The sequence below is a fragment of the Osmerus mordax genome, chromosome 14, assembly GCF_038355195.1.
Source record: "Osmerus mordax isolate fOsmMor3 chromosome 14, fOsmMor3.pri, whole genome shotgun sequence".
In the NCBI taxonomy this organism is placed as follows: domain Eukaryota; kingdom Metazoa; phylum Chordata; class Actinopteri; order Osmeriformes; family Osmeridae; genus Osmerus; species Osmerus mordax.
The window spans coordinates 5,028,311-5,047,202 of NC_090063.1; the positions used below are offsets into that span (position 1 = coordinate 5,028,311).

Genomic DNA, 18,892 nt, shown 5'->3' on the forward strand with positions numbered 1-18,892 from the left:
GTGTGTGTTGGTGTGATGGTGTAGTGTGATGACCAGTATGAGGGGATCCAGGCGGGTCCTGCTCCTGCTTCTGCCCCTGGTCCTGCTGGTGCTGAGGGGAAGGAGCTTTGAGCTGCAGGACACCATCCACGCCTTGATCGAGGAGAACATCCACCTCCACGACCAGCTGGAGAACCTCACCAAGGCCCTCCGAGAACTCAAACAGCTTCTCTGGCACCACTCTGGTCTGAGCTCTTCTGAACTCCTGTGTTCTGGATTCTGTGTGTTTTTGGTCTTTGTTCCTCAGAATTATTTTCCCCAAAACTACGGTCTGTGTTCAGTAATCGTGTTTTGTGTTTGCGTTTCTGGGTTTTATACTTGGCCGATATATCCTGTGCTATTTCATTATATCCTTTGTGCTGTTGTTACATGTTGGTTTTTGCTTCGTGTTCATGCCTTTGTTTTGTCGGGGCGGAAGGGGGGTCGGTCTTATTTTTTGTTGAAGGCTCCTCTCGTTCATGTATGTATTTATAGCTTTTGTTCATTTCAAACTCAGACCCTGATCATGCGCATGAAGAGGACGTTCAACATCTATGGGAAGAGTGGTCCGAACACGGTCAGTACACTGCCTCCCTCTCCCCTCCCTTCTTTCTTCGATGGCATCAACCACCTCCTCCTGGCACCTCTCTCCCCTGACCTGTTTCACTGAATACGCATTAGGCCGACGCACACAGTCAACCTACTATTATACATAATGCACATCCATTGGATTGCTGCAAAGGGGAGAGAGGACAGTGGACTTACCATTATCAGACATTGATCTGTGTCCAATATACAATAACTGGGGTCATATGGGAATATATGAACAGTAGGGGGTTCAACAACCTATAGATTATATTGACTGGTACAGGCAATGTTAATCCACTCAAATGTTCCATTGGATCAAAGGACATGAAGCAAATAGATGGAGTGGGCTTGTAACCTGAGCCTGGTTGATTAATATAAAAACAAGATGTCCTTGTGGGTACCTGGTACCTAAAAGAACCTGGTGTATTAACTATAGTGATAACATCAGGCGTCATGTCAACCATCTTTCTTTTCCGTTTCCTCTGGGCAGGTATCAGTGCAGAGACTCATCTTCTGTTGGAGCATGCTCTGTGCGGACATGACCTCCATGGCTCGACCGGACCTTTTCATAAGCGCTCCCCCCCCCCCCTCCTCCTCCTCCTCCTGCCCTGTGCCACTCTGCTCATCATCCTACAACTGGTCTAGAGACGTCCCATTGGTTCTCTTCCTCTTCATCAACCTAGGACTGGTCTAGAGACGTCCCATTGGTTCTCTTCCTCTTCATCAACCTAGGACTGGTCTAGAGACGTCCCATTGGTTCTCTTCCTCTTCATCAACCTAGGACTGGTCTAGAGACGTCCCATTGGTTCTCTTCCTCTTCATCAACCTAGGACTGGTCTAAGCGACTCAGCGGTCATCTTCCTCCTCGTCCTCGGACTGATTTACGTCAAACTAACTGGGCCTGGTGCAATGTATTGATTTGATATTGGACTATCTATAGCTACAGTGAGAGAACCAGACCAGAGTTGGTGTTTGATGCTGACAGATGGACATCTATCTGAGACACTTTCTGTCTGGCTGAAAATGAACAAGTTTTAAAAGTGTTTAAGTGCTCCATTTTGTTTAACTGTAGCTATCCATCTTATTTTAGTGGAGTCAACTACTATACTTAACAATAACACTTCATGGATTCCTGTTGTATATATGACTGTATTTTTTGTTACACAACAGAATGTTATCCTTCATGTTGCCCACCATTGTGAACACAGAATAAACAGGAGACTAACGTTTCTTTCTCCTGGTCTTTCTACAGTCCAATCCATCTCATGGAGTCCTTTTAGATGTTTTACTGTAAGCCCATTGTATATTGGGTTGGACAGGATGAAATAATGATTTATCTCCATGACCCCCCCCACCAAAGAAAGAGAGAAGAGGCAGACGGTTAGTCAAATCCAGCTACATTTTATAATTCTTATCTTAACAGGTTTATTTATGACCAAACGCATAAAAAAAAAGTATAAAACTAACACAAAAGTCAGTTTGGGACAGGATTTTTTTACACTTCTACGGGGGGGAAGAATAGAATAGGTCATGATAGAACATGCACAAGAAACAGATGTTGAAAAAAGACAAATGATTTTTCCACAATTAAAGAATAAATAGTTACAGTCAAAAATACAACATGTCATTCAGAGTGTAATGTCTGCATATATTCGTTGTGCATATCAAATAAAAGGATAACGCGTGTTACCTAGTTAAAGTAAGCTAGGGGTGATTTAGACCAAAACAACATGTTGACGAGAGCTCCACACGAGCAACGCGGAATGTGAAGGTCCTTAACAACCCTCGAGGCTGTGCTGCATGGGTTCAATGCAATTCAGTCATTGTGTGTCTGCGTGTGTCAAACGTGCCGAGTCGTGATACAGAACAGAAGACGTTGGGGGCCCTAATTGATGTTGTGTGTGTGTGTGTGTCTAGTCTATGTCGAGGTCAGAATCCTCGTCGCTCTGCGTGTGCTGTGTGATGGCCCCGTTGCGGATGGTCTTGGGGATGAGCAGCTGCTTGTCGGGCAGCAGGCCGTACTCCAACAGCAACGCCTCCACATCCACCGCAAAGAAGTCCTCCCCCAGATGGTCGGTGACACGCACAAAGTTCCCGATCAGATCCCCTCCCTTGTACACCAGCAGGGCGGGCAGGGCGCTGCCCCGGAACAGGGCGCTGGTGCCGATCGCAGAGCCTCGGACGCTGCAGAACTTGACGAGCGGGTACTCCTGCGCCAGGCACAGCAGGCTGCCCGCCATGGAGTCACAGCCGGGCACCTCGGCCTCGTAGATGTGGATCATGACCAGGGTGCTCTTGTCCTCGTTGTCGAGGGCCTCCAGGAACTCCTCGCCGGACCTCAGCTCGTAGACCTGCTCAAAGCGCTTGCCGCGGTACAGCTGGCGCCGCATCTCCTCGATGCGCTGGAGGCGATACTGCTTCAGGAAGTCCTCATCATCCTCGCCCTCCTGGAGCATGTTGTACTCCTGCATGGTCATCTGTACACACACACACACACACACACACACACACACACACACACACATCAGGTTTCTGTTTCATACTCAAACACTGGTTTGATCCTCCTCTCCCCCTCCTCTCCCCTCCCTTCCTCTCCCCCACCTTGCTGTGGATCTTGTCCTGCAGGTCCTTCTGCTTCTCCTTGTCCTTCTCCAGGTCCAGGTCCGAGCGGCAGGTCATGGAGAGCTTCTTGATGAGCCTCTCCATCTCCATCTTCTGCTCCTGCCGCTGCTCCACCTCCAGCTGCTTGTACTTCCTCCAGTCATTGATCACCCCCTTCGGCCCTGCGCAGCAGCATCAACATTATTGATATCATCATCGTTAACATGAACTCAGTCACTGACATGGATATAATTGTCAGTACCCCTATCCCCACTAAGCAAGCTTTTTGAGCATCAGCTTTGGTTATCTTTTTTTGGAAACTGTATTTGCTCGAGTTCAAACTGTATTAGCAGGGATTGGGACTGTGTGAGAAGCAATAGATATAGAAAGAGTTGTTTTAAGAAAGACATGGAGAAGGAAAAACCCAGCTGGAGAAGAAGCAAGGGGAGTGAACATGTTTGCATGTACAGTATTTGCATGATTGCTGAACATGTGGGCCAAAGGTGTGCGTGTGTGTTACCGGTATTGATGGCACTGCCATCGGTGGTGTACTCAATCTCAGGCTCCAGCACGTCGGGGTTGCGGATGGTCTTGGCCTGCCCCTCCTCATCCTCCTTGTCGCTGTCCTCATCCTCGCTGCTGCTGCAGTAGTACTGGAGCTTCTCCCCCAGGATCTTATCATCCAGCGTCGTCATGACTACCACTCACCTGGGACAAGGAGGAAGTGTGTGGAATGACTGAGCCCAGGTGAGAGGCTGGAGAACAACATGGTAACATAAGGGGACTCTGAGTTTGAGAAGAGGTCCACAAGAACAGCTTTTAGTTCAATAAATAAAAACAGAGGTTTACGGTTTCATTAATTTATTTTATATAAAAAATGCTTGTGGGGCTAAACTTGTGCTCAGCTTGTGTTTGTTTGAATTAGGCTACCAAAATGAGCAATAACAACCTGGACATCATGTCACCGACAGCACTATGTCTAACTAACCAGCATAATCCCTTAATGCACAGATTGCACTAGGCTAACCTACCTATTAAAGACCACATTTAGACAAAAAGTGGGTCATTTAGATCATTAACTATGGATTACCAGTCATTTAAATCCCCAGGATTAAAAAAAATAGATATATTTATATATATTCACACATTGTCCAAGCGTCAAGGCTTAGCCCCAACTGTCATCTAATGATGTTCTCGGAAGAAGAAAACATTTTTTGTACAGATTCATCAGTCTGTGTGGGTCAGATTGGAAAGCAGGCTTCACCTCAAGGCCCTAGGCTAATCCATTAGCTTGGGAGAGACAGGGGGAGCTGAATCACAAATCCCTCTTGCTAAGCACCACTCTGAAGATGACTTACACAATGACTGACTGAAAAGCAGATACACTGCCCGCAGTCCAGTACTTTCAGTTGGAAACGACAAGGAGGCTTTGACGAAGCTCATTTAATGGCCCTCGCTCATGGCATACTAGCCATAGGCATTATATAGCCTATTGCAGAGTTTAAAAAAAATGTTCAGTTTAAAATGTATCGTTATTTAACACTGGCAGTATGGGGACTAATTCATACAGAAAAAAAACTAAATTGCTTACTAGGCGCTACTAAATAGCGGATTGACACCTTGCTTTATCCACAGACTATTAGGCACGAAGCTAGTTGGCTATCAGTATCAGAAGTGCACTTGACACTGCGTATGTTGGCTAGCTAACGAACGTAAACTAGGAATATGCTAGAAAGATTATGCCATTCCAATTTGCTATCGCCTATGTCCACTGTGAATATACACTACCAATAGCTAGGTCAACCTGACATGTTCAAGATAGCTATCTAGCTAGTGCTAGCTTAGCTAGCTAGTGCTAGCTAAGCTTATGTGGGGGTCAGATGGCTGAGCGGTTAGGGAGTCGGGCTATTAATCAGAAGGTTGTTGGTACGATTCTCGGCCGTGCCAAATGACGTTGTGTCCTTGGGCAAGGCGCTTCACCCTACTTGTCTCGGGGAGAATGTCCCTGTAATTACTGTAAGTCGCTCTGGATAAGAGCGTCTGCTAAATGACTACATGTAAATGTAACCAAGGTTGGCGACCAAACAGCGCTGCCTAGATCAGAGTTCGTTGCACTTGGATAGCATATATCTGCAGATAATGCTGTCAACGATAGAAACCGACTAATTACATAATTTCAATTAAACATTCTACTGCTCTAGCAAATCAATTTGTATTTGCTTACCTTAAAATGTAACCAGCAAGCCACAAAATATATCTCCTCTCCTCAACGCTAGGCGCAGTCTACTTCCCTTCTCCTTTCAGACAACAATGACCGGATGAAACAGACTAGCCAATCAAACAACTAGCCTACGACTACCTCGGCAGAAAGAACCAATTATGTAAAGAGGGAGGTACCTTATCCTCGAACAATATCAGCAATGCTGTTCGTAGTTACAATCTGCGGCCACAAGAGAGCAATGGCGACGCTCCACAGCCACTCACAACTGAGCTAGCTGCTATCAGAGCCCGTCTGCTACTATGGTTTCCCTTCATCCCTGTGACCAGTGTGGGAAGAGCTTCAGTCATTCAGGACACTTAAAGACACACCAGCGTGTTCACTCAGGAGAGAAGCCGTACCACTGTGACCAGTGTGGGAAGAGCTTCAGTCGGTCAGGAGACTTAGAGAGACACTTTTGTTCTGGGAAGACTAGAGATCCTGATCTCTAGATCTCACTTAAGAATTGAACATATATGAACATAGGAAATGTATGTATTTGTATTCATTTGATTTATACCGAAAATGTACAGTATATTGTATATAAATGTCAACAAAGTATAGTCTATGTACGATTGTTTCATTGTTTATTATATAATTGTAGAATAATCATTGTGTATGACTTGATATATATTTTACTTTTAAACAAAAACTGATATAACATGCTATGTTATGTGATGTAGACAATAATAACAAATATTGAATGCTACTGTCTGTTTCTGTCTGATCTATACTGTGAGCATAATGTTGTTATCATACCTCAAGCCTCATTTCCATATTCACGTTGTGTTTATGTGACAGTGTTACATCAGGATGGGAGAAATGATGATCATAGAAGCACCAGAAAATTATTCATGTTTAAATTAAAAACTGTTCATTACATTATGAGAACAATCCCACTTCCCTCCACAATTAAACACAGTAATAATTATTCAATGTTGAATTCAAAAGAACTTAAGTAGCCAAACGACCACGCCGTCCCCCGGGGCTCTAGCCCCGGGCCACTGGCTGCGAGGGACCTGCCAGTATGGTGCCTGAGCAGGGAAATCTGCCCAGATTTCTCCCCCTCACTCGCTAACAACCGCGACCTGCACCCGCCCCCTGATATAAAGTGCAAGGTTTATCTTTCTAGACTGCGTGGTTGCAACTATAAGCTCGGCAGGAAGAAAAGTAGAAAGTTATGGAATAATTCGTCTTAGTAGATCAATACGACTCTGTCAACCATTTCCCCATTGGGGATCATATCTACTCTAGTTAGGCCCCATAAGATTATATCTCCTTTATCTATGCCCCATAGGATCATATCTCCTCTAGTTAGTCCCCATAGGATCGTATCCCTTCTAGCTAGTCCCCATGGGATCGTATCCCTTCTTGCTCAATAAGAGAAGGTATGGAAGGAGAAGATCACACCTCTGCTTGGACTCCTCCAGGTCCCACAAAAACATGGTGCTATAACCCCAAAGGCCATTAACAGGACACCACTACAAATTTACATTCATAACCAGTCTATCGTTCTGTCCATTCCCTCTGGTGTGATGGCTCTAACTCCTCCCTTCTGGTGTAATGGCTCTAACTCCTCCCCTCTGGTGTGATGGCTCTAACTCCTCCCCTCTGGTGTGATGGCTCTAACTCCTCCCCGCCTCTCTACCTGTGACGTTCCCACCTTAGTACACTGCATGGCTGCAGCTGTCTTCAAGCCCCTGGTTACTTCTAGTCCATTTCTTCTTTGGGTGTTTCACAACCCTTCCTTTGCAAGATCTTTGCCACAAAATACATTTATCTAAGTCCTAATTTCATGCTAGACTTGACTTACCATTGAAGCCAGAGCTCTGGTTAATATTCACCCAGCATTGCCAAATGTTTTCAACATTGGCATTTCACAATACTGTCAGGAGATGGCGTTGTATCTATTCATGCAGGAATTCAACCTGACAGTGACCAGCATCCGTAAAGCTGTGCTACAACTTGCTGTGAAGTTCTACGATGTTAAATATGTGCAAATGTTTAGGTAAAATGGAAGTCTGGAAACTCGAAAACATTCTTTGAGAGGTCTTTTCAAATGTAATCAGAATCATCTGGCAACACTGTTTGAGTATGGTTGTTTTCACACTGTTATTGAATTTTTAATGAGTATTTTTCATTACATTAGGCATTGGCAGAAAAAGCCAACAAACATTTTGAAGAGGCAACACTGGCATAGGCCATGGATGGAAAAACACACACAAATACACACAGAGACAAAAACATACACATACAGAAACACACAAGCTGCATGCACACACAAATATACACACAAACACACACGCATACACTCACACATGCACACACAGACAAACTCCAGCATGCACAGACAGACAAACGCACATACTGTATAGGCATACTGCCAGACACAAAAATGTCTTGTTGGGTTCTAAATTCACACTCAGCTCTCAGTCCAATGTGAATCTCATCTGCTATGCCAGAAATGAAGTTCTCTGTAAACATCAAAATGATTAGCAGCAGATTGTTATGAGCCGAAATGATCTCCACTGTATTCAAGACAGACAGATAGAAAATGTCAACAACTTCCACGTCCGGTGTGTCAAAGCTCGTCACTTCCTTTAGTAGACGTCGCCTTCCCAGTGTTGGGGGTCCCCTTCCCAGTGTTGGGGGTCCCCTTCCCTGTGTTGGGTGTCCCCTTCCCAGTGTTGGGTGTCCCCTTCCCAGTGTTGGGGGTCCCCTTCCCAGTGTTGGGGGTCCCCTTCCCAGTGTTGGGGGTCCCCTTCCCTGTGTTGGGTGTCCCCTCTCTGGGGACACTGAAGGACACGTAGGGACACGTCTGTGTGTTGAGACACACCAGCCTCTTCAAGGTGGCAGAGTTGACTATATCAAAGCCTGCCTGGCCCCCGAACGTGCTGGGCTTCCAGTACTCTGGTGAGCAGATAGGATTTCCCAAAAGGCCTTTCAGGGAGAAGGGTGCCCCCATCTCCACCATGCTCTCTCCAAATATGGCCCCCGGCCGGGTCTTTTCCAGCAGCAGGCCAGGGTAGAACTCCAGGGCGTCAATGTCGCTATAAAGATCCTCCAGTTTTTGCGCTATCTCTTTCTCACCTGTAGACAGATTACGATCTCAGAGAGGGGGTTGTACTCCCGTAAAACTGCCAACATGCCAATGAAAATTACACAAGATGTGCTTGAAAAAAAGAAATGCATTTAACCCAAGTGAAACTTTACTGGTTATTTATTATCTTACAGTTGATCTGGGAACTGTACAGTCGTTGCCATAAGTTTTGGCAATGACAAATGTTGTGTTTTCACACGTTTCTATATAATACTGGAATACAATAAGGCACATTTCATATTTTTTAAAGCTTTTTGGGGGTGAACATTTTCAATATATGCAAATAGTCCCCTCTTTTACAGCAGTCAATCTGCTCTTAAAATCCAATCAGAATGATACAGTGATTTAACCTGGCTAGAACTAGTTCACACTTTCCCCTGTGCTGATGATATGACTTACTGAAATTATGTTAGCAGTCATTTTATGCCAAGGCCCAGCAAGCTTTGCAAACACAAAATGTATGTCGCTCCCGATACTTTTGGCCACGGCTGTACAGTAGCTCACGTGGAACCTTGAATGTGTGCTCTGAGCAGATCATGGGCATTCAAAGGGAAAGGTCTGCCTTTGAACACCTCGCAATGCCCCACGAATGTGAGTGAAGTCATCTGATGTACCATGCTCCGTTCACTACCACAACATACGCAGGCCATGCTATTTGCCAACCTGCCTGTGGCTGTTTATTCTCAAGCTTCTATGGAGCATGTCTTAGAGCCAATGAAGCTGACGCTTCTCTCCAAATATGTGCAGAATGTACCTTCAAGAGTTCACACGCACTCCCTTAATCCCATCGCTTCCTTACAAGACGGCTATTTGTTCTTAGCTTCTTGCTTGTGCAGGTGTGTGCCTGAGTGTGTCTTTGGGTGAAAGCCTTGGTTCCTACCTGTGAAGTCTGAGAAGGAAGTGTAAGGCCTCAGGTGAAAACGTTTCCTGTAGGCGTTGAAGGACTGCAGACGCAGTTGTCGGGACTCTTTGATGGTTCCCACAGAAACCCTGGTTGCCACGTTGTGGATGTTGTAGCCTCCCCCTATCTGCAGGATGAAACAGTATGACCCCCATCCCCCCCAACAAAAGAAAATTAATTCAATGAAGATACAAAGAATATACGATTTGTCGCTGTAGAAGAAACCTGTAAAACAAACAGTGGAACCGGTTTCAGGGTCATACACAGAACCAGAACAAGGAGTTATTTGGATCCTTTCTCAGAAAGTTCTCTTAAAAGAACACGGTTCAACGTTAAACTCTTTACTTCTGAGAGTCTATCAGAGCAAAGAAGACACTGACGTCACCAAAAACATTCATACAGCAACCAGAACATGTAATCCCAGCAACCACAAGAGGGACACAGCAGGCATCTTTACCTGCCCAGCAACCTGCTTGGAAAATGCATCCACTAGTGTCTCCACGCCATAGCTGGTCAGCACTGAGGTGTTGAACAGGAACTGGGGGTAAGTGAGCTCGTCGTCCTCAATGACAAAGGTATCGGGCATGAGGGGGTGCCAGTGGTACAACTGGCTGAACTCTAGGGAGATGCGGTTCGCGTACTGGAACTGGGAACCAAACAGCAGCGTGGGGTCGAACTTGAGTTGCAGGAGATAGCCGCTCAGGTGCTGGACGTACTCCTCTATGACGATACGGATCGTCTCACCTGGTGGAGGGAAACACGTGGTAGAGGGAGGTGGAGAGGGAGGAGAAACGCAATCCTGAGGCGTGTTCACAAGTAGGCTCCCAAGTAACCCTTTGTGTGCGTGGAGTTAACCATTCCCCCACCTTTTTGTTCCTGATATCTGCGCGACACAGTCAAGTCCACAGTCTGAATACTCAATTCAACATCCATTACTAGACTTGGTACAAACACAAAGGGGAGATACCTTCGACCTCCGACAGTGAAAAACACTAGCCGCCTCACCGATGATGACAAGCCTGGCGGTCTGGAAGAGCTGCTCGTCGTCCCAGGTGGGGTGCTCCTCCTTCAGGACGTCGCACACGCGGTTGTGCTCCCTCAGCCACAGGGTGGCGTACAGGCTCAGGCCGGGCAGCAAACCAAACACCTCCTGGCCGATGGCCAGCTGGTTCTTCACAGGGAGCCCCGGGGGGTAGTGCATCTTGACAGGGGCCACGGCAACCGTGGGAGGGTACATATCCCCCTTGATCACCTTGGGAGGGGAGTTTGTTATTGGATACAGCTTATAAAAACATTTGGAACTCCTATCCTGCAGGCTCAGACAAGACCGTTCGGTGGATTACATCAATGAGAATTTTTGGAGCTTGAGCTTTTTTGTTTTCTGGAACAGGCTTGCCCTTTGGGATGGGGAAAGTCTTGGAACGAGGGAATATGTGAGCACAGACACACACCGTGGCAAGTAATAGCATTAACTTATCCCAGTATCTCTCTCAGCCTCTACACCACACCACCCGACCGCAGCTGCTGAACCAAGCTATAAAGAGGATGTTTGTTCCGTAAAGATGGATCCCATGGCATCACCTCTCTCTAGTTAGCTTATTACCAATCATCAATCCAGTTTCAATAAAGCTATAGCTGAGAATGAGAACTGAGAAGAAATGGCAGTCTCTGAAAAATGGGCTTGCTGTGGATGTTGGCTCGCCTACACTGCTCCTACCAGAGTGTTGGATTCCAACCGACCAGCAAAAATGCAATTGTTTCTAAGACAACAAAGATCCTCAAAAGTGAATGGTCCACGTCTACATTCAGGTACTAATAACTATTGAATTACTTATTACTGCATGTGAAAGCTTTCTACTTCCTCTAACATTGAAAAGCTTGCCTCTCTGGCCAACATGCAGGCTAAAGGACTGCTGTATACTAACACGCACCAGGGTAAGCTACAACAACGACAAACCCTGGTTTACAGCTAAACTCAGAAGGTTGAGGTCAGAGAAAGAGGCCGCGTTTAGGAGTGGGGACAAAGACAGTTTCAAGGAGTCGAAGAACAGGTTTAGCAAGGCGGTGAGGGAGGCTAAACGACTGTATTCAGAGAGACTAAAACACCAATTCTCTGCAAACGACTCTGCTTCTGTCTGGAGAGGGCTCAGGCAGATTACCCAGAGCCCCCCACTCCACTAACGACTCCCGCCTGGCCAACGACCTGAATGAGTTCTACTGCAGATTTGAAAGACAATTGGACAGTCCTGAACTACCCCTTCCCACCCAGGAGGCCTCCCACCTCCCCCCCTCTACAGTGACGACTCTCTCCATTCAGGAGGGTGAAGTTAACAGACTTTTCAAGAGGCAGAATCCCCGCAAAGCAGCTGGGCCGGACTCTGTCTCTCCAGCCACCCTCAAGCACTGCGCTGACCAGCTGTCTCCGGTGTTTACCTACATCTTTAACACCTCCCTTGAGACATGCCATGTGCCAGCCTGTCTCAAGTCCTCCACCATCATCCCTGTGCCCAAAAAGCCAAGGCCAACAGGACATAATGACTACAGACCCGTCGCCCTGACCTCTGTGGTAATGAAGTCTTTCGAGCGCCTGGTGCTGGCAAACCTTAAATCCATCACTGACCCTCTACTGGACCCCCTGCAGTTTGCCTACAGAGCCAACAGGTCTGTGGACGATGCAGTTAACATGGCCCTCCACTTCACCCTACAGCACCTGGACTCCCCAGCATCCTATGCCAGGATCCTGTTTGTGGACTTCAGCTCTGCCTTCAATACCATCATCCCCGCCCTGCTTCAGGACAAGCTCTCCCAGCTGAACGTGCCTGATTCCACCTGCAGGTGGATCACAGACTTCCTGTCTGACAGGAAGCAGTGCGTTAAGCTGGGAACACAAGTCTCTGACTCCCGGTCCATCAGCACCGGATCACCTCAGGGCTGCGTCCTTTCTCCTCTGCTCTTCTCCCTGTACACCAACAGTTGCACCTCCAGTCATCCGTCCGTCAAACTCCTGAAGTTTGCGGACAACACCACCCTTACTGGGCTCATCTCTGGTGGAGACGAGTCTGATTATAGGTGGGAAGCGGCCAACCTGGTGACCTGGTGCAGCCAGAACAACTTAGAGCTCAATGCTCTTAAGACAGTGGAGATGGTTGTGGACTTCAGGAGGAACACAGCCCCACTCACCCCCATCACTCTGTGTGACTCCCCAGTCAACACTGTGGAGTCCTTCCGCTTCCTGGGCACTATCCTCTACCAGGACCTGACCAGTTTCTTCCCTTCCGCTGTTGGCCTCTTCAACAAGGCATTGCTTTTTTCCACAGGTACACTTGCACTTATAGCTGTTCATGTTGTTTAATTGTAACTTGTTTAACTACATGCTCTTATGGTTCTTCCCTTTGGCACTTACTTTGGTTGTTCACAATGTGTGCTTCATATTTTGGCTACTCGCGATGTTTTTTGGCTATCTTGTTGTTATGATCAGTGACCTATGCACTTTGTAAAGCTCTCTCTTGGAAGTCGCTTTGGATAAAAGCGTCTGCTAAATGAATAAATGTAAATGTAAATGTAAGGCAGAGGGACCACACTGACTCTAATGACTTCTTGCTTAAAACACACTGCTTTTTGCACTGCATTACAATAATGGTATCTTGTACATTTGTATTTTTTGTAATATTTGTATTTTTGTATTTTTATATTGTAATTTACGGCAACTTATATTTTATTTTATTGTATATTTAATTCTATTCTAATCCCACTTAGTACTGCTAGTTTATGTACCCTTAGTATAGATAGTCCACATATTAAAATTTTTGGTATATGTTTATTGTATGCACCTTCCTGCCAAAGCAAATTCCTTGTCTGTGCAAACTTTCATGGCGAATAAATCCCATTCTGATTCTGATTCTGATTCTAAAACAAACATTTGTCATTTGTTTGTATTTACTATCTCTGGTACTTGTGTTACTGATGTAACAAGATGTGTTTACCTGGTACTTGAGCTTGCCGTCCCGGAGCAATCTCAGACGAAGCTGGCGAGCCAGGTTGTCTCCATAGATATGGCCTGCGTCCACCTAAACACACACACACACACACAGTCTATAAGACAGTGGTGGGCTAGTGAGTCGCAGTCTGTAGCAGATAGGTGGCCGGCTGACTCACTCCATGGCCAAGTGCCTTGGTGAAGCCCAGGCCCATGCGGTTGTATGTCTTGAAGAACTGATGTGTGAAGTGCTGGGCAAAGAAGGCGAACATGAGGTTGCTGCCCTGAGGGTCTGGTCTGAAGGTCCGTCTGCGGAGCAACGTCTCCACCAGGACCTCTGGATCTGGGAGCTCTGCTTTACCTGGGGAAGTGTGTGTGTGTGTGTGTGTGTGGGGGGGGGGGGGCGTGGGCGAGCTGATTAATGATCACACGCAAGGGTACACACACACACAATCACATGCACATGCCAGGACACAAGCACACAGGATCTAAAAGGACACAAACACACCTCAGACCTCAGACTCACCTTTGACCCCCAGTGGTGTTGGGCAATCCTGAGGGACAGGGGGCAGGATGCGGGTGTAGTAGCTGGTGTTGGAGTAAGACTCCCAGTTCAGGTAACCATACTTGGAGTTAAAGGTCGGGGGGCTGGGGATCAGGTTGGACCTGGCTACAAAGCAAACATCGACACAGCTTTGAACAAAACCAAAGGCCTAATGATATCATCGAAGGTATCACGGATGTTCACAAACTCACTGAAGTTCCTCTCTGCTTGGTTGCGGGAGAGTCAATGACGAGGCAGGCATGCTTATACACAAATCTTACATCCTAAATCAATCTCTTTGAAAACTTAGTGAGTTAAACATGCTCAAACCCCTTTCAGGTGAAAACGATAATTATACGATCTGGGGATCGTGAGGTGACTATCATGATCATCTAGGTCCCTACAGAAGATCAGTTCAGTCGGGTCGAACCTGTCAGGACCAGCCTCATCAGAGTGTCCCGAAGGAAGGTCCGGTTGATGATGTCCCAGAGCCAGTGGAAGTGTGTCAGGATGTAGTGGACCACACTAGGGGTGGGCTTCAGGAGAGTTCGGACCCGGGTCCAGAACTCAGCTGTGGGTTGGAAGCAGACATACACACAAGTTTGGATTGCTGTTCTTGTGGGGACTAACAATTCAGCCCCTGTGTTCCACAACCCCAAATCTTAACCCTAATGTTAACCCCATAACCTAACCTGAACCTCAATTAGAGTATCTTGTTTCTGTTTGGGTGACTTCACTTTGAAATAGTCAAACAAATGGTAAATCATGTAGGTTCGTATTTAACAAATGAATACCTCAACAATCAGTTATGAATTATGTAAACCATTATCAGTAATTAATCAATAATAATCAACGTTATAAAAACATCCCTATACAAGGGTGATCAGAACAGATCGGTAAAAGTGAAGTGGAGCTGAGTGACAGGTGGTGTAGAAGCTGGAGACCCACCACACCAGTTTGACACGTTCAGCGGCATTGTGTAGACACGCTTCTACAACGTTGCCTGTGTCATTATTACCATGCAGTCACGGAAGACAGCAGTAGATATGTAACGGTCTGGAGTTTAGTAGTATGCCTGTATCTGGGAACTAGGAGAGCTTCTAGATGGAGTCAGGTGGCTGAGCGGTTAGGGAATCAGGCTAGTAATCTGAAGGTTGGCAGTTCGATTCCCGGCTGTGTCAGATTACGTTGTGTCCTTGGGCAAGGCATTTCACCCTACTTGCCTCGGGGGGAATGTCCCTGTACTTACTGTAAATCGCTCTGGAGAAGAGCATCTGCTAAATGACTAAATGTAATGTAAATGTTGGGTAGAACATTAGAAATCAACATCTGTTATTCTTCTTGCACTCTCTCCCACTCTCTCCCTCATTGTGAATCCTGTTTCTTTCACTGTCTCTTTCCCCTCATCCCCCTTCCCCTCTCGCTGCCAGCATTCCAAACTCTGTTTCTATGATCATAAACCTTCCACACATCCACCTCAATATGCCTCCACACATAGAAAAAAAAGCCTTGTAGCATCGAATACACTCTAATTGACTGAGCTGAATTCTTACCAATTGTGATGTAATTATGTACTGACAGCTGGTTCTGTGTTAATGAGGGTCAGTCTGATGTTATGGACTGGGAACAGGAGCTTGGTTCTGAACAACATTTCCATTACCTCATTCTCAAAGCATATGCATCCTCACGGAGAGAGAGGTGTGTGTGTGTGTTTGTATGTGTGTTGTGTGTGTGTGTGTGTTGTGTGTTTGTCTTTGTGGCTCTGCCAATAGGCAAAAGAAGTCTTTGAGTATCCACTGGTTCATATGAGTTTGCCTTTGTCTGAGTCTGCCTGGCATTTTAGTGCTGCTTACAAGGCCGAGAGGACATTCCTCTCACTTTCCCCAGGAAATATCCCCCGCTTCACAGGAAATAGTGCCATTGTCAACATTCCTCGTAAAAGCTCACTAATAAAAAGAGATTATTGGGACTGATCCCAGCCAGTGTACCCACGGGTAGTGCAGTTTTCTCCATGGTAACCGGTCCGGGTGCAGTCACACTGATATTTGTCTAGGCCATACCTCACACACACACCCGAGTTCTGACAGGGGAACTGACAGCAGGGGTTGACTGAGGGAAAGACAAATGAAAGAAAGAAAAGGGGATGTCAGTCGACAGATACGACACTTGGGTCAGGTAAAATACAGTCAGACAATGAATCATCGGGTTACATGAAGATCAAACAAAAAAGACAAACAGTTTGGATCATCAGTGTTGAGCTGAGAGTATGAGGTTATGACATCAGCAGACAGGACCGAGCTATACGTCTGTCAGAACACTGATGTGGCCTGATGAACCCAGATCATCCATAGGAGCATTGACATGGTGGAGCTCCACTGATGAATGGATGCAAACTGCTTGTAGGCATCCAGGTGTCACTTTATAAGAGCGCTTTGGTTATATTACACATGGTCACACACATGGATGTGCACACACACACATAATTCCCCTCAGCTTTTGCTCAGCTCCTTCTCTCTGTCTTACATATTCTCTCTCTTTGATTGATGTCCACATGACATACAAACCTAACAAGGGTGGGCAAAGTTCATTTTATGGGGAGAAATTCTCTTCCCCTGATTTATGTTTTAAACCAAGATTGTTTATCTCATAAATTCCTTTAGGGAGGGAACTGTACATCACTGGTCGTTATATCAATGAACTAGAAGGTTAGATAAGTTGCATTTATAAGCAATTCATGTACTTTTTTGCAATTTCTTTAGCTCCCTGTACATAGTTTATTTTAGTGGTTTTTAAATGTATTTTGTTGCCGGTTTTGTATGACTTAAGTACAAACCAATGTTATCCTTGTTGAATAATTAACAGTGATCTCATGCCGTCTTCTATATCTGCTTTTATGTTCATCTTTGAATTCCTCAAGAGGCACACGGTTTTGTTGCCGAATGTATCCAGGATTTTGTCTGGAGGATGTAGACAGGAACAACTGAATAAACATACGGTGCTTTATGGGTCTTAACCTCTTAAAGCCTAGACTAACGTTAAATAAACCTTGATGTTCCTTGTCTTTCCTGAGCTGACACACCTTCCCCCCTGTGCCCATTTGACATCATATCAGGGCCATCTCTGTTCAGTCTCAACATGTCCCAACACGGAGCTTCACCATGTCTATCACACATCACCCTCCTGTCCTATTTCCCCCTCCTCTCTCTCCTCTCTTTCATTACACTCTCCTCTCTTCTTTCCTCCTCTCCTTTGTCTTATTGTCCCCTCGTCTTCTTCAGTCTCCTCTCCTATACTTCCTAGTTGTCTCTTCTCCTATACTTCCTAGTTGTCTCCTCTCCTATACTTCCTAGTTGTCTCCTCTCCTATACTTCCTAGTTGTCTCCTCTCCTATACTTCCTAGTTGTCTCCTCTCCTATACTTCCTAGTTGTCTCCTCTCCTATACTTCCTAGTTGTCTCCTCTCCTATACTTCCTAGTTGTCTCCTCTCCTATACTTCCGAGTTGTCTCCTCTCCTATACTTCCTAGTTGTCTCCTCTCCTATACTTCCGAGTTGTCTCCTCTCTTCACATCCCCTCTCCTCCCTCGTCCTCCCCTCTTCTCCAATGAGTTCTTATATTCTTCTCTCCTCTCCCACTTTTCCTCTCTCACCTCTCAGCCTGACCAAAGCCTGAAGGCTTCTTTGGCCCGCCTGGAGTACTGAACATGGGCACATCATTGTAAATGTCAAGGCATGTAATTCCACATAATTGTGTTACGTAAGGCGTTTCTGGGAAGGACATCCTAACCATGACCAGGTTATGTACAAGACCAAGCTTGTCCACTGAAACTAAGGCTAGGCCTGAAAGAGACGGAGACCACGTACAAAGACAAAAAAGCACGCGAGTACGCCCGCATGCCAGCAACGTTCAATTCCATCCTGCCCAAAACTTTCGCGTCTGCACATGAAAAGTATGTGACCGTTCTAGAGGTGATCATACATGCTTACCTGTATTAGTGGGTCCTACTTCAACATCACCTCGACTGAGGTGTTGTCGCAGCAGCAGAACAAGCGCACAAACACATCCAACGACGGACACTAGAATAAATTCCAAATAAAGTTGCAGGGTTAGAATGCATCAACGTCTATATAGGAATAAACTCTAAATAGAATTGTTCACATTTGAGATATCCATACATTAATTTATGCGTCGTAAGAATTCCCAAAGACTTACACTTCATTTTAGGCTACGCGCAGATTTTTGTCTACGCTCTGGTCACCAGTGTGTGGTTTGGCTACAGATCTCTGCAGTAACATTCAATACTTTCCAGCGTGCTGCAGTTACTGACCTGCATCCGAGCAAATGAAAGCACAGCCATATGCGCAACACTAGACCCTACCCCCCATACACACCTCTAAAGGTTACATCTGATCTTCATTTGGCAAAAGAAAATCAGTGTTAAAAAGTAATTCTCGCCCTTCTGTCTTCCTCGCCCTACAAAGACCATTAACATGTTACTTTTACAAATTCACGCTGAATTTGAGTATGAAACAGCAAATGTTATACAAGAAATTAAATAAGTTAAATTAGAGAAAACTACACGTTAGAAAAGGTGCGTGATCTGTTCAGCTACTTCACATAATCCAGTAGTTCCATTCCAAAATTCTGGTTCAAATCCCGAAATGTCTCCATAGATATGCAACCGTGCTCTGTACCTCCGTCCAGGGAAGAAATAGGCTACCTGTCTTTTGCAGAGAAAAAAACTATCCATTATTTGGCTCCCCCTGCTGGTAAGAGTTGACACAGGCACGCGCACGCAAGTGCACATGCACGCACGCGCACACACGAAAACACACACCCTACAAATTGGGTTGACAGGCTAGATTTGAGACACTGAGTTAACATTGGAAAGATTTGTGCCATTGTGGT

At 45.8% G+C, this 18,892-nt stretch overlaps 1 protein-coding gene across 1 annotated transcript; it reads right to left on the reverse strand.

Moving 5' to 3' along the window:
- Positions 1–1,986: 1,986 nt before the first annotated feature.
- pdcl (phosducin-like) lies at positions 1,987–18,626 on the reverse strand. Its single transcript, XM_067250233.1, has 14 exons — positions 18,197–18,626; positions 17,971–18,060; positions 15,978–16,094; positions 14,416–14,556; positions 13,968–14,111; positions 13,621–13,802; positions 13,449–13,532; positions 10,471–10,717; positions 9,923–10,209; positions 9,445–9,592; positions 8,060–8,554; positions 3,728–3,913; positions 3,208–3,389; positions 1,987–3,083 (listed from the first exon to the last, which is right to left on the reverse strand). The coding sequence occupies exons 1-14, from the start codon at positions 18,201–18,203 to the stop codon at positions 2,520–2,522; spliced, it is 2,874 nt and encodes a 957-aa protein (XP_067106334.1). The 5' UTR covers positions 18,204–18,626; the 3' UTR covers positions 1,987–2,519.
- Positions 18,627–18,892: the final 266 nt, after the last annotated feature.